This window comes from Colossoma macropomum, unplaced genomic scaffold (genome assembly GCF_904425465.1).
Source record: "Colossoma macropomum unplaced genomic scaffold, Colossoma_macropomum, whole genome shotgun sequence".
NCBI lineage: Eukaryota > Metazoa > Chordata > Actinopteri > Characiformes > Serrasalmidae > Colossoma > Colossoma macropomum.
In genome coordinates this window covers 2484080-2500744 of record NW_023494810.1, presented here as the reverse complement: position 1 = coordinate 2500744, position 16665 = coordinate 2484080, and the positions used below count along the sequence as shown (strand labels likewise).

At 38.4% G+C, this 16665-nt stretch overlaps 1 protein-coding gene across 1 annotated transcript in view; it reads left to right on the top strand.

Annotated features, from left to right (window-relative positions):
* The window catches only part of chd5 (chromodomain helicase DNA binding protein 5), a 101917-nt gene extending 93933 nt beyond the window's left edge, over nt 1-7984 (top strand). Inside the window, exons 36-40 of the mRNA XM_036559957.1 lie at nt 435-567; nt 2419-2614; nt 4389-4549; nt 4761-4887; nt 7656-7984. Coding sequence (XP_036415850.1) covers nt 435-567; nt 2419-2614; nt 4389-4549; nt 4761-4887; nt 7656-7783 — 745 coding nt within the window. The 3' untranslated portion in view covers nt 7784-7984. The remainder of the gene's footprint in view (nt 1-434; nt 568-2418; nt 2615-4388; nt 4550-4760; nt 4888-7655) is intronic.
* The last annotated feature ends 8681 nt before the right edge of the window (nt 7985-16665 follow it).

Sequence of the window (16665 nt, the reverse complement as noted above, 5' to 3'; positions counted from 1 at the left end):
TCTTTTTTCGGCCTGATGTAGTTTAAGAGGAAGGTGGCAGTCTGAGTCGCTTCTGTTGTGCAGTATAGTCTTGGCTCTCTGCATTTCCTTGCAGTATTGTTAGCCATATTTGGCCCCTTCAGTGAGTGCTTTTAACAATAGAGCCTGCTTCATGTAGTGCCTAACACCCCTTAACCGTGGTAAAATTACTAACACACAACATATGATGTGATAACATATAATAAAACATCCCCATGATCAATAGACTTTAATTTATTATTAATAATAATAAATGAATACTTCTTCAGACAAGCAGTGCTATTCATTAAAGGGGAATTTTTGCATAACTAAATCATTTAGATGTAAATAAAGTCAAATTAGTTCGCTGTGCAGTCAGCCGTGTTGTCTTGCTGTTTTGTTAGCCATGTTTGGCCCCTTGACCAGGTGTGTTTTAGCCATGGCTATGCACGCTGGCAGGACATCCAGAACGACCCGCGCTACGCCATCCTCAACGAGCCCTTTAAGACCGAGATGAACAAAGGCAACTACCTGGAGATGAAGAACAAGTTCCTGGCACGGCGTTTCAAAGTGAGTCACTCAGTTTCTCCCCAGGAGGAGGTGCATAATACTTATGGAAGTCCTGATTTATTTTTTTATAAATTACAAAAGATTCATTTTTCTGGAAATATTCCCAAAGAGGTTGAATATGAGATCATTTACTTGTATAAGCAAATTAAAAATGAGTTTCCGAAAACTGATTAAGTTCCAGAGAAAATGGGACTCAAAGACCTAGTAGAACACCAGAGTTGTCACCTTCAGGTTAACAGTACTTTGATCTTTGAGAGAGGAGAAATCTGAGCTCCACTCCTGCAATTCTGGAAAAATCCACAGGTGCTTCTGTCAGTTACATTGTGAGATAAGAACTCATACGTCTGAAATGAGATGTAGCTGTCAAAAAAAAAACAACAAAAAAAGAACATTTGCGAAAGTGAGAAACAAATATGCAACTTCTAAGACTGAACTTTGTAGAATATTCCTGCAGAATTTTTGAAAAACTTCAAGCAAAGAGTGGACACGTTCAGTACTGAAATGTTGATGTTTAGTTGGTATATATACATATATCGCTGCTGTCGAAACATAACCGTTTTTCAGAAAGTCGTTTTCAGTTTTTGACATAATTTGTCAGAAATGCGTTTTGCCCTTTACGATGTGTTTACATTTCATGATGAATGAACCAAAAGAAACGGCCCAAAAATTTCTTTAAAAAATTCTGGTTCCATTGACTTACATTCAGAGTAAAGTATGTTTTCTTTTTCTCCTGTAAAGTTTCCATTTTGGAGATAAGGTTTTGTTCTGACAGCAGCGATTGTCGTGACCAAGGGCTGTCCCCTTCAACCCCAGGCCTCCAACATAATATTATGAATAAAAAGAAATCTTTTAAAACACTTTCACTAATAACTGTCTAAGTTCTCAAAAGAAGTCAAAAAGGAAAGAGTCTTCAGACGCAGAGATTATGGAAGAGGGAAAAAGGCTTCTTCTTTATTTCAGGCGGCTCAGAGAGACCCAACTGCACAAATATAGTGTTCCAAATAACAGTTTATACCATTTATCTGGGGTAATTTGATATCCACCCGCCTTATTTCTCTAATAGGTGCATCTCTTCATCCATCAATTTGGCCATCGCATGATGAGCTCACTCCTAAAACCTGGTTTCATCCGGTTTTTCCCAGTCTGCTTTACCTTTCAAGGTCAACTTGCCCCTCTCTTCACTGGGTCAGTAGGTACACACAGGCCTCTCTGTGAACCCAGCGGCTTTCCAGTGTCTAGAATCTCCTAAGCAGACAGACGAAGGCTGACCTTTGTGAGAGAATTAGTATTCTCTGTTAGCCAATACTGCCTATTTGGTTATTCATTACAATATCTAATCTATTTAATTACTGATTAAGGCAAAATCTCTGTCACAATACACACACACACCTATATATATATATATGTATATATATATATATATATATATATATATATATATATACATATTCATGTATACAAATACTTTTTCCTGACACAAAAAATGCGATATTTATAATAATTACATAAAATGTAATAATTATTATTTAGTTATTAGCTTAATAATTAGCTTAATAAATGTGGATATTAATTATTTTATGACATTTTTTGCCCTCCTGAACTCTCTCTGCTCTCTGAAACGTATCAGAAGATTTTTTTTGTGGATATTGTGTTTATTTGTTCTTGGTCTTGTCCTGAACCACCGGTCCTCATATCTTCCGTCGCCTTTCAAGGGCAGTGTTATTTCATTATGTTGTAGTGGGCTTGAGATGAGTGTCAGGAGAGTACAAAACAACAAGGGAAGATTCTGAGATTGAAGTAACTGCCTCTGGGTAACAGCTGTCTCTCTGTCTGTCTGTCTGTCTGTCTCAGCTGTTGGAGCAGGCTCTGGTTATAGAAGAGCAGTTGCGCAGGGCGGCCTATCTGAACATGACCCAGGACGCCAGCCATCCTGCCATGGCCCTGAACACACGCTTCGCTGAGGTCGAGTGCCTGGCCGAATCCCACCAGCACCTCTCCAAAGAGTCCCTGGCTGGCAACAAGCCAGCTAATGCCGTCCTGCATAAAGGTTTGCCTGATTGTGCTTTTTAGCACCACTTAAGGCCTCAGAGTACTTCTTGTGAAAAGAAATTCTCGAGGGTTGCACGAAGCTGAAAGCGCCTTCGTGAGCTTACAAGCTCACATACTTTCTGCGGTTTCGTGTTGCCTGTCGTGGATGCTCCACTACTGCAGGTGATGCTGTGATATTTTATGATAAGCCATGACTTTTGGAAAATCGATTCTATCACAGTGTCAAATATGGTGACGTTCAAGTCCAGAATACTGCCACCATTTAAGGTGGAACAGGAAAACTCGAACAAGAAGCTGGAGAAAACAACAACAACATTTATTTATATAGCGCTTTTTACAACTAGTGTTGTCTCAAAGCAGCTTTACAGAAAAGCAGTTTATTGAAGGAAAACAGTTTATGGAAGGGTTATTAAAAGAATAAAAAAAAAAAAAAGAAAATAAAAGAAAAATAAAAAGGAGTCCATGTATAGACGTAAAGGAACTTATTCCGGGTCCAAGCCCCCCATGAGCGAGCCAGAGGCGACAGTGGCCAGGAAAAACTCCATAGGAGTAAGACGAAGAAACCTCGAGAGGAACCCAGCCTCATGGGAGGAACCCATCCTCCCCTGGTCGACCCCGGATGAAGAGAGAACGACAGAGCTAATGAGATTTTATCACAAGATACGACAAAGAAGCTTAGAGCTTGAACATCTTGCAGAAATTCTCTTCCAGGAGGAAGAGATGTAAAGTTAGAACCATCTTATAGGTTCTCTGTCAAAGTGAGAGATGCTGGTGGCTCCACTGCTGGTGCTGGTGGAGTACCAAGCCAACTTCAGCCTCGTCCTCTTGTGAACCTAAATATAAATAAACCTATAAATATGTTTTGGTGCTCAGCACTAGTTGGTACTACCGAATAACAGACTTAACGTCTTACATTTAGGAGGTTTTCATTGTTTATTTAACAAATGCATGTTTCACGTTGAAATATTGGTGTGTCTGCCAAAGCGCTCAGCGAACTTCTCACAAACGCAGCTCCTCAGAGTCGTTCGTCTTTGTTTTATGGCACACCCCTTTTTTACCCACCAATCACAGGCTTTGTCATGTAGTGTCTAGTATGTGCGACACAGCGAACGAAGCCTCTGCATGACGTCTGCGGTTGTTTGTTTTTCTCCACAATTACATTACATTGTTCGCTGAAGCCAGACGAACGTCTACAAGAAGTCTGCTGAGGCCTTAAGTCCTTCTGGTATCTAACCATGTTATTTCTGCAGCTTCCGAAGGTTACAGTGAAGCTAAATATGAACTGCAAACCACTTTGGGTCTCATTACAACTCAAGACAGGCAAGGTATTATATTTGGGCTGTACGATAGGGCTGGGATGATTTTGAAACATGGATTAATTTCAGGTATTCTGCAGTCAGATGTAGTAGCCTCTATTTGGTGTTGCTGTTTATTGAACTTTTTTAGCAGAATGGGCTGTTACTCATTGTCTGTGCACTGGCTAAAAGAAAAATGATAACTATGCTTCTTACTCGATGAATCTCTGCATCTTCTTTCCGTGTTCTTGGTGTTGCAGCACCCCCAAAATCATAAATAAAAAAATAACAATCTATGTTAAACTATAAAGGGTTAAATATTTTTATGCATAACTGTTATGCTCGAAAAACTACAAAAATGACATATGAGCATTCCTAAATTAACAATATATTGCGTTTATTAACAATATATTGCGTTTACCTAATGTATGTGATGTGGAGCTGTATTCTTCAGAGATTGTGTTGGTGTCTTTGCAGTTTTAAACCAGCTGGAGGAGCTACTGAGTGATATGAAGGCAGATGTAACGCGGCTGCCCTCTATGCTTTCCCGTATCCCTCCCGTGTCCGCGCGGCTGCAGATGTCGGAGAGGAGCATCCTTAGCCGACTCACGAGCCGGGGCAACGAGCCGCCACAGCAGGTCAGCATCAGGACAGGCTGTTAAACAGCGCATCCACTATAATAACATTTTATTTATTGGCCTGTATTCTACCGATTTCTTGTGTTTTATTTTATCACTGAAGTTTATTTTGAAGGTCTGTTCGGTTTCATTACCAAAAATATTTCATAATTCATTTTTATATGACTTATAGGATTGGGTTTCAGCCTGATTTCTCTCTGTGTGTCTACAGCCTTTCCCCCAGGGCTCATTTGGTTGTTCTCAGATGTACAGTAACAGCTTTGGGGGAGGATTCAGAGGGCCTGGTGGGACACCCATGGTCAACTATAGCCAGATGCCCCTGGGACCATATGTCAGTGGTGAGGACCCTCTGATTCAGCAGTGATTCAGGGCTTCACTCTTGAGTAGGGCTGCGATTATTTGACAAATTCAGAAAAGTACAGAAAAAAGTTGGCTTTTTTTTTTTTACTTCACAATACAGTAAAATACATGTTCATATGATGCAGAATGCGGCCTTACTGACATTGCAATAAACTGTAGGTAGTGTAGGGGGCAACATGCCTTCTATTGTTTCACTGGACTGTAAAGGAAGAAATCCTTTGGTGCACAGCTTTGATGGCATTGGAAATAAGGGAGGAATCAAAGAAATCCTGTTAGTTTAGTCAATTAATTGAATTATAGTTATTAGTAGGGCTGAAAAAATCATTGTTTTTATATCGAAATCACAATTTAAGCACTTTTCAAATTGCAAAAGCTGCAATTTCTTTTTAAAATTATAGCCTGCACTCTTAAAAAAGATGGTTCTTCAGTAAAGACGATAATTTCATATAGAACCGTGAACACTCAGAGACCCATTTGCATGCCTAAATGGTTCTTCACATGGTGAAATCGTTCTTCAGTTTGAAGGAAAATTTGTTGTATATGGTTCTATACAGCACCAAAAAGGGTTCTGCTATTGTTACAATGTCAAGCTCGTAACAATAGAACATTTTCGTGCTGTATAGAACTGTATACAACACACTGTCTATACATTTAAAGAACCATTTCATCATGCAAAAAACTTTTTAAGCATGCAAGTGAGTCATTGAGTGTCTATGGTTCTATATAGAACCATTGTCTTTACTAAAGAACCCTTGAAGAACCATCTTTTGTAAGTGTGTACATTAGCAGAAAAGTTGTTTTAGGTTCTAAGAGGGGAAATTGAACCTAATAAGAGTTTGGGAAATGCCTGTAGGTGAGTTAGACCAATCAGAGGCAACCAAACCTCCACGTGTTGTGACATCACAACCACAACTTACTGGCGGTTTGGCACACTGTGTTCAGGGGTCGAGCCTCAAGCTAGGAAAGGTGGATATTCTGGTCTTCTTGGCCAAAATAAATCAGGCCTGAATCTTAATTTAGAAGAAAAAAAAAACACAATTTATATTGTAGCTACAATGTTAGAAGGGAAAATGTCAGTTAGATATTTTCCCCAAATCGTTCAGGTCTAATTGTTAGTAATTCTTCTCTTTCCTCTTGCTTTGAATATGTGTGCGCGTATGTCAGTAATTATGGTTATAGCCATATTCAAATGGCTAATAAAATGTTATTAGAATTAATAGTGTTATTAAAATCCCACCTGTTTTATATTGTTGTAAATACTCCAAACCCAGGATATGTACAGTACTGTGCAAAAGACCGTCCTTTCATTCATTTAATTTCCAGCCAAACGAACTAATAAGTCAAAGTAAATATTTTTTCAGGAAAAGGCTGGAAAACATATATTTAACAGCAACAACTAAGTATCGTATTACTTCTTTCAGCATTTATTGTGTTCACCATTTACCTTTATTGCAGCTTCTGTTCTTTTTAGGTAGACCTGCTTTCAGTTTGTGCAGAGAAATCTGTTGGGACATTTTTAACACTTCAAGTTCAGTCTTAGAAGTTGGTTACATTTTCTGTTTCTTACAATCCAAGTAATCCATTCAACAAGTCACCCATGAAACCTTACTCAACATCCCAGATGTCCAATTTTGATGTTCTAGTGTAAATTTTCTTCTTTCACACACGTAGTGTTGAGTTATCGGTCCCACTTTATATTGAGTGTCTGTAATAACTGTGTAGTTACACTTTAACAATACATGCAACAACAGTGTAACAACTAATGTAAGGTTGGTGCATTTATAATCACTCCAGCTGGTTTCCTGATACGTTTAATCTGCAGAGAGAAACTGACAAACACTAAAAAGTCACAAAGCTGAAGTTGCTTCTCGTTTGAATTGTCCTGTTCCACCTTAAATGGTGCAACCGTTATCTACATAGTTAGCTACATTCTGGCGCCTCAGGCACCATTTAAGGTGGAACTAGATAATTTGAACAAGAAGCTGGCGAATGAGAAGCGACTTCAGCTGCTTAAAAAGTTGAGACATTTTACAAGAAACTGTTCTACTTTTGTGGAAAAGTTTCCTGCTGGAGATGCGAGAAAAGCTGCTATAGCTAAGCTAAAGATTAAGGTAGAGCAAAGTAAGTCTGCGTTTTTGTTTGTATTATATTTTTAGCCTATTCTACAGGGAGATTCACTCGAAAGAGGCCCCGAATATTCTGCTGTAACCCCCGTTAGGATAAAGCAATCTGAACCAAAAACAATACACTACATACCTTGATGTATATGTAATCGATTGCATTACATGCGATGCTGGAAGTGACCTCCGTTTTCTGCTAGTCACATTTCGATGTGACGTTCCATGTTCCTGAACCTATAGGCAAGCATTAGAGAGGTTAAACTTTGCAACGTCTGTCCGGCGCCTACCTCGCCACTCTGGCGCAGGGGCATCCCGGCTTGTTTGAAGCTCCATATACTGAGGAGCACAGTGCACGTTGTTTCGTTCAGATTGCTTCTTCCTAGAGAGAGTTATTACAGAATATTCGGGGCCTCTTTCGAGTGAATCTCCCTGTAGTAGATTAGCACACAATGAGACATATTTACAGCCAAGATGGTAAAACGTTACTTCAAAAAAATGGACATGGAATGTTGTGGCTCCCAAGGTGGTTAGATTTTTGTTAAAACTTAAAAAATTGGCTCTTCTTTTCATTTGGGTTGCGACCTCTAACCTAAGCTTTGTATGCCTGTTTCTTTGTCTGCTTGTAGTGTCCTCAAACGGCCCCCCACCGCCCAGCAGCCTCCTAGACAAGAAGTCCAGCGACGCTCTGAGGGACCTGTCCCCCCCTGAGCTGAAATCCGGCAAGCCCACTGATGTCATCTGCATTGAAGATTAGCCGCCCCCTGCCCTCTGCTAGATTAACACGGATATTATTCTGGAGCACTTCTATGAATCAGTACTATTCAGATCCTATCGATTGCACTTTTGTCTCGAAGAGTTCTCGCGTGCGTGCCCGTTTATTCAGCTCCTGCTTTCTTTTTCTTTTATTTATTGTTTTTTTTACTTCTGTGATTATGAAAAGGTCTATGGATGGAGACCAGACTGAGGATGGTGAAGTTTTAAGGCACTCGGTGCTTAAGAAGGTCGGACCTTCGCTGTTTTGACACGTTTTCTGTCGAAGACTCGATCATCTCTGCATTTATTGAGCCATTTTGGTGGGGGTGCTCGTCCTGGACTAGAGTCCTGAATTAAAATCCCGCTCCTCTTGGGATGTAATGTACAATCTCCCCCTCCTCCGCGCCTGGAATACCTTCTTTCGCTCCTTTTGCTTGAACATGACGCACCACTCCTGCCCCCCAGTGGTTCTTTCTATGTAGTGAATGTGAAAGAAGACATGAACAGTGCGACAGCTGGTTAAATGCCTCAACGGCGAAAATATATATATGACAGGACAGTGGTCATATCGCCCAGTCTCTTTCGTTATACATTATGCGGAAATCCTTCGTTTGGAATGCACTGTATAGTGATTTAGAGGCATTTTTATTAGCTGAGCGCTGGGGGTTAACGGGATGGACGTAAACGCATTTTTTTTGTGTGTGCACTACGGCACAGTCTCTGCCTGTATCATAAGAATTATTCAGCCATAACCTGGAATTACCAATGTGTTAAATACAGGCCTGTCAGGTTTTTCTATTCCTTTTTGCTTGATAATATGAACATACGTAAATATCTAATCATAAACTGGTATCCTGGCAGGTTTCCTATACATTATCTACAAAAAATAGCTGTAGTTTAAATTGTCTGTGAAACATTTCCTTAATCTCTGAATGTTTGTGAGCAAAAATAGAGCATTTTTTCCCTTTTTTTTTGTCAAATTTTAGGTCTTTGGCTACCTGCCAACATCTTTGTACACAGTGTTATGGGTCCGCAGTATTATGGTGCAGTATATGACGTACATTAGAGCAATGACAGGTCAGTTTCTGGGACACAGCCGCTTGCATAACAGAAGCTCTTAAGTGCTCTCCTTATTTGACTGTACAAAAAAGTTGTATCTCAGTGCTTGGACCCCTAATTTAAGCTCTAATTTAAGCATCTTAATTTTTGGAAAATCGTACGTGCTGTGTTTTCCTCGGAGGGGGGGAATCCTTTTATATTTTCCATGATTACTTTTAATCTTTAATGTCGAATGTCTCGATCTTTGGGCTGAAAACTTGAAGAAAAACATGTGAGGTTTTCTCCAAAGACCAGTCGCTCCACATCTGAAAAGTGACACATTGAATTGACTTGATTCAAAAATGGACTTCATTTACATATGAATGTACTATAATATAAGGGAAAGCCCCCAATAAGCCCACCTACTATTCCAGTTGTAGAATATTTGCAGCTTTGTAAAAATAAATACCCAAATACAAGAATAACCCAGTAAATGCCTTAGACTGCCATAGTCCAAGTGAACTATGGGTAGGGCTGTCACAATCGTGAAATTTTAGCTGACGATTAATTGTCGTATATAATTGCGATTAATGACTTAACTGATTTTCTTGTTTGCTGGATGAAGCTAAAAAGTAAAACCCAGAAGTGGCCAAAATCGCTGATTAGCCAACTTGCTTCCTAGCTATGTTTACTTAGTAGTTAACACTCTATTGCATGAATAATTACTTAGACATGATAAAAATGTTTTGATGTGTTTTTGTTATTTATAGTTGCTAAAATAATGGAAATATTTGGAAAAAAAATAAATATAGCTATTTTTTTAAGGAGGGTAGTTGGTAAATTGTTGCCATATGGCAACAATGTGCAGTCGTGAAAGCACCATAGAATCTAAAAAAAAAAGCACCATAAAATCAAATTTTTCTCTAAAAACATCCTTTTATTGAAAACAAGACTGAACAAATCCAACTTATACTCAGTAAAATGTGTGACCCATTATTTACAAATATTGGAAAGCAATGAAATTTCAGTTGGTATTTGGAATCTATGGTAATAATAACATTATAATAAGATTTCCTGGTCATTCAATGTCCTAAAGTATTTGTCCTTTCAAAGTAAAAGACCCTTTTTCCACAATTAAATAGCAAAACACAGATTTTTTTTACTGCCTTTTGGTAAAATTGAGATAAAGTAATTGCTGCCATGTGGCAACAGCATGCAGTAGAGGGTTAAACGACACACTGAACTGTTGTGTGCACTCATACAAATGTCTACAGTTACACAGAATTTTGTTTAGAGTCAAGCAAAACTGTGTTTTACATGAGAGAGAAAAATAGAGGAAATAGAGAGGAAATGAAACACTCATTCTGCTAACGTACATGCTCAAAATGTTAGAATTAGCCATATAACTATCAAAAATAATCAAAAATTACCCACCCTGTAAGGTAGAAGTCAGAACTTTATTGGACGGGGTGGGGGGGACGGTGTTGTGTGGCCCACAAATCACCCACACCAGTCATGTTGCTTTGTTATCGTAAACTGAAACATAGTGAAGCAGGTAGCCTAACAGCTAACTTTACTACCTTTTATTAGCATCTACAATATGTTGTTATTCCAATCTACACTTCAAATCATCCACATACATATTCCTGTTAATAATATTTGTTGTTTTTGTGCTTTAAAGTTGACGTATAAATTATCAGATACAATGAGAAAATAGTAACTCTGCACACTTTGTTTACCTAGTTTTAAATATAAAACCTGCAACTTTTATCTAATGTTAGCACTTTTTGTTGGTTAGAGCCTCTCGATGTTGGTTCCCCCACTTGTCAGATCAAATTTGCAACCCTGATGGATATAATTCTCTTTATTTTACACTGAAATATAAAACTGGACAGAAAGTGTGGATTCCTGACCTGATTAGCATGTCCATTTGGCACTGATCTCATGGACTCTACAATGTATGAACTAGTCAATTTAGGAATTTATCCTTTTTTTAATAATAATGGTTCCCAGTTTAATTATTTGTCATCAATTCTTCTTAAAATAGTGCTTCTGTCGTTCATAAGCTCTTCAACTACTAAAATGAATCATTTTTCTGACAATGAGTGGACCTATTGGGAATACAGGTGGTCTTAAAATGTACAAGGGGTCGCTTTAAGCCCAGTCCAGACTTTTCATCATGTTCTTTGCATCATTTTTTTCAACAAATCACACACAACTTGCTTACAACAGTGTTTTAGGGCCACTGTTAATAAAAATAAAAATAGTAGCCTTCGAGAAAAAAGTCGTAATATTTCGAGAAAAAAGTCGTACGCACAGCCTGTTATTAGTATAAGAACCGGCTGAAATGGCTGAGCAGGAAACTGTGTTTATCTAGAATAAAGAGCCAGACGGACTCGGAGGAAACTGTCTGTCTGATTTGTTGAAGGAGAACCGCAGGCAGGGTCGTCTACACGGCTATCGGGGCTACTACAGTTTCACAGACAGTGAGAATGATTTTTTTTTCTCAAAATATTACGACTTTACGCTCCAAATATTGTGTCTTTTTCTTGAAAGATTACAACTTATTTCTGAAAATATTACGTCTTTTTTATCGAAATATCACAACTTTTTTCTTGAAATATTACAACTTTTTTATCAAAATATTAAGATTTTTTTATCAAAATATCACAACTTTTTTCTCGAAATATTACAACTTTTTTCTAAAATTTTTACGACTTTTTTCTCGAAATATTACGACATTATTCTCGAAATCTACTATTTTTATTTTACTAACAGATGCTCTAAAATGCTGTCATACTTGCTTAATTATGTAAAAAGTGTTCGAGTCATATGCAAAAGTTTGGGCACATCTGGTCAAATTATATGGTTTGTTAATTGTGAAAATAAGTTACACTTCCTCTACAGAGACACACTTCTGCAATTTTAATGCACAGTTACTGTTTATTTGCTGAATTTAACATATTTGGAAAAAAATAAAACATAAAATGTGACCTGGGCAAAAGCTATAGCATATTTTCTATTTTTTCCAATATGTTAAGCCAAATAAATATAAATTGTGCACTGATATTTGCAGAAATTAAAGTTTGTATTATATTTGCAGTATTAAAGTTTGTTCCCTGGAGAGGAACAAGTGATTTGAATGGGGATGTTCAAACTTATGCATATGACTCTACCCCTGAAAACTGAAGTCCAAATGAAAAACAAGTTTACTACAAGTTACTGTTTTGGTGGGCATCTTGGGGGCTTTTCTTCTGTTCCATCAACACAGTGTGCATATAAAGTGAATGAAGGAAATTCAGTGTGTTGCTTGGACACGAAATGTGGAGCCGTCTGTTTTTTTGCTTGATATATTGTGCATTTTTCTGTATGTCAGTGCGTGAAGGGAATTAATGGTCCACAACTCTGGGCCGCTGATGGCATGAATAGTTCCCTTTCGGTGCCATCGGTCGTGTGGAAGGGGGTTTGGTTTTTAAATACTCTGCTACGTGTTTGCGTAAAGCATTTAATGTGAAGTCCATGTTCATCTGGATGAGTCTACAGACACTCAGTGACTTTAATGCAGGTGAAATCTTTAATTACTAATGTCCTCAGCATCTTATAGTTTCTGCTGTTTTGTATTCAGTCACTTGAATCTCATTCCATTGTGTGGCTTTTTTTACTCTGAAGGAGATCTATGGACAAGCCCATTTTTTTTCTTGATATCAGGAGTTCAATTTACACGTTAAAATTTAATTCTTACTAGTAAAAACTGAATTTTCACATGTAGAAATTTAATTCTTGATATCAAGAATTCATTCTTCACTAGTGAAAATTAAATTTTTGATATCAAGATTTCAGTTGTTACTAGTAAAAATGTAATTTTTGATATCAAGAATTTAATTTGTACTGCTAAAAATTAAATTCTTGATATCAAAAATTGAATTTCTACATGAGAAAATTAAATTCTTGATATCAAAAATTGAATTTCTACATGAGAAAATTAAATTCTTACATGTAAAAATGTAATTCTTACTAGTCAAAATTAAATTTTTACTAGTGATAATTCATGAGTTTCCCCATTCATTTTAATGGGGGGAAGCTTTTTTACTAGTAAGAATTAAATTTTTACCAGTGAAAATTTATTTTTTTTACATGTAGAAATTCAATCCTTGATATCAAGAATTAAATTCTTACTAGTAAAAATGTAATTCTTAATATCAAGAATTGAATTTTTACCAGTAAGAATTAAATTCTTCATATCAAAAATTATTTTTTCACTAGAGAAAATTTAATTTTTACATATAATAATTCACTTAGAACTAGTAAAATTGTATTTTCTACAAGTAAAAAGTCGTAGTTTGAATTTTCACTAATAAAAATTTAATTCTTACAAATAAAAATGTTCCCCTCATTAAAATGAATGGGGAAACCTATGAATTATCTCTAGTGAAAATAAAATTTTGACTCGTAAGAATAAAATTTTTGATTATTGAATTCCTGATATAAAGAAAAAAAGCATTAAAAGCTAAAACGGTTTGCCGTAGAGATCCAGCCGTTCTGTTCTTTTCAATTTGCATTCTGCCACCGATGTAAATGGCTGCGAACATGCTAAACCTGATCATGGCACACATTGTAGTTAAGTACTTGAATGGTGTTCATATCTGTGTAGACTATGAATGTGGAAAAAAAGAACATAGTTCAGTTTCATGCACACAAAACAGAACCTCAGCTCATTCCCATCACACCACAGCAGGAAAGAGAGCCTCAAAACATTCATCCAGACTTTACTCCCATCAAGGAGATTGTATGTAATAATGAACTCGGGTTTTGGTTTTGATGATTTGATTATGCGTTCGTACCATTTTTCTTTCGTTGATCGTAGTGCAGATATTGACGTTGAGCTCCGGTTGAATGCAATCAAACTGAAGCTAATATGAATGTATTGAATATAAAAAAGCTTCAGTCTAATACTAGAGGTGTTTTCGTTCCTGTACGCTAGGCTTCAAAAGCTGCCGAAAGGCTCCGGTGGCCAAAGGCCCATCGTCGCAGCATGCACTGTCCGACGTCTTTGGATCGCTTTGGAACGCCGGTGGCTAGCTATGGACTAAAGCGCAAATCTAAGCAGTGTTGCTGTTTTCTTTGAGATAACAGAACGAACAGGACAGAGGCGAATTCGTCATCATTTTACTTTGTACTGAGTGTATTTGTTTAATGTGTTTTAATAAATTCTCTCCAATAAGAAAACGCTGTGTCAGCTGTGAACATTTTCACCAAGCAGGTTACTTGATGTTGCAATTATCAAAGCATTAAGATGTAAATGAAGACATTCAGAGTGGCGTGATATGAAATACTCCATTGTAGAGAAACTTTTGAAGTCAGAACTGTTCACAGTGGTGGTGATGGGAACCAGACGTCCGAAGAGTTTAATCACTCTGAAAGCTGCTTCACTGAAGGCTATGTTTACAGATACGCTGTCTGATATCTGAATTAGTTTTGGCCCCCCAGCTTTGGAATAATCTTCCAGTCAGTGTTCGGGACTCAGACACAGCCTCAGTCTTTAAGTCTAGGCTAAAAACCCACTTGTTTAGTCGAGCCTTTGGTAATTAGTTTTCCCTGTTAGATAAAAGGTGCAGATCTGGGGGTTCATGGACGTAGAGTATTATGGTAAACTGGGAGTGTTGGTGCTGTCGTCCCGCTGCTCTCACTCACTCGGGTTTGTTGACGGTGGAGCGGAGGGGCGCCGACATCTCAGGGAGCCTCATGTCTCTGTTACACTTCTGGTTTCTCATTTTTAGTGAGGCTGTAATATCTAGACCTTAAGTCTCTGCTGCTCTGTTAACCCTGTAATCTGTGATCAGTCACTCTTTACAGAATTGACCCTCTGTGTTTCCTTTCATTGCCGAGTTGATCAGCTGCCCATCCTGTGCGTCTGATGCTGTTGCTTCTTCTGCCTTGATCAGGTGCCACTGCTCGCCAGCCTTCTGGACCGGTTCGACCACCACTGAGCTTCTCGCTGTACAACGCTGTGCAAACCTCACCTGCATGAACTGACCCTCCTGCTGCTGCTGCATAAACTCAAACTATCTAATTAACCATTGCTCCACCTGTTTTTCCCCGTTTTGTACTATAATACTTTGTACTAACACTGTTTGCTATCCGGTGTCGACCACAGGAGGATGGGTTCCCCTTTTGAGTCTTGGTTCCTCTCAAGGTTTCTTCTCTTGCTCTTATGGAGTTTTTCCTTGCCACTGTCGCCACTGGCGACGCTCATGGGGGCTCAGACCCGGATTTTTCTGTAAAGCTGTTTTGTGACAACACCTGTTTTAAAAAGCACTATGTAAATAGACTTTGACTTGACTTTGAGAGGTACATTTTGGGTGCGGTAAGGAAAAATAGTACTCAAAAATGTATTTCCTCAGATTTCCCACTATTTTACCATGTTAACATTACATATAAATGCTCAGAAGACACGACTAGATTCACTGTTTTTTTTAGAAAGTGAAAGCAATGGCTATATTTGTGCTGTAGACATTGTGACCCCTGGTTCTTGTCACCACCACTGTAAAAAAGGAAAAAAGATGGTAGTTTCTCTATAATTCACGTCAAACCACTCTGAATAACTTTCTTTACTCTGGCATACTAAGAAAGAAAAAGGCAGCCGAAGGTGAGACATCAATAGTTGCCAAATTTGCCAAAACATACACATTTTCTGAAGTTGTAGCTCTTTTGTTACCTGGGACAACCAATGAATAACCAATGTCACCTGAGGGGTTGACCACAGTTGCAAAATACGTTGCTTGGTCAAAGATTCTAATATAAAATATAAATGCAGCAGAATGCTGGCATTACTGATACTGAGTGCTGATTGGTTGGCATTACTGGTACAGAGTGCTGATTGGTTGGCATTACTGCTACTGAGTGCTGATTGGTTGACATTACTGCTACTGAGTGCTGATCGGTTGGCATTACTGCTGCAGAGTGCTGATTGGTTGGCAGTACTAATACAGAGTGCTGATTGGTTGGCATTACTGCTACTGAGTGCTGATTGGTTGGCATTACTGCTACTGAGTGCTGATCGGTTGGCATTACTGCTGCAGAGTGCTGATTGGTTGGCAGTACTGATACAGAGTGCTGATTAGTTGACATTACTGCTACTGAATGCTGGTTGGTTGGCATTACTGCTACTGAGTGCTGATCGGTTGGCAGTACTGATACAGAGTGCTGATCGGTTGGCATTACTGCTGCAGAGTGCTGATTGGTTGGCATTACTGCTACTGAGTGCTGATTGGTTGGCAGTACTGATACAGAGTGCTGATCGGTTGGCATTACTGCTACTGAATGCTGATTGGTTGACATTACTGCTACTGAGTGCTGATTGGTTGGCAAGCGGAGCAGCTCATTGGCTGTTCGCGCTCACTTACGTCATGAACGTACATAACGTGCTGTTTTAAACTCCTATAACTCGAGTTTAAAAGCTCTTAAAAATGTAACAGCAGTGTTAAAATGTTTTATATTAACCCATTCTTTTTGGACTTGCTCGTGAGTGCCTTCTAGCGTTTGAAACCTATGTCCATGACATCTGTGAGCGGGAACAGCCAGTGAGCTGCTCCACTTGCCAACCAATCAGCACTCAGTGGCAGTAATGCCAGTGTTCTGCTGCCCAAAACCCGTTTGCTGTAGAAAAAAAGGAAACATACAGGTGAGTTTTCTTTCCTTTTTCATGAAATCCATCCTTCTGCTTTCTAAAACTAAAGGAAAGTTCTGGGCGAGTGGTTAGACACTGTTTTAACATTTAGTTTTTAGCCGTTTAGCTCCACTTACTCCCATTCATTGAGGACTCGCTCGCGGGCGCCCTCTGCTGTT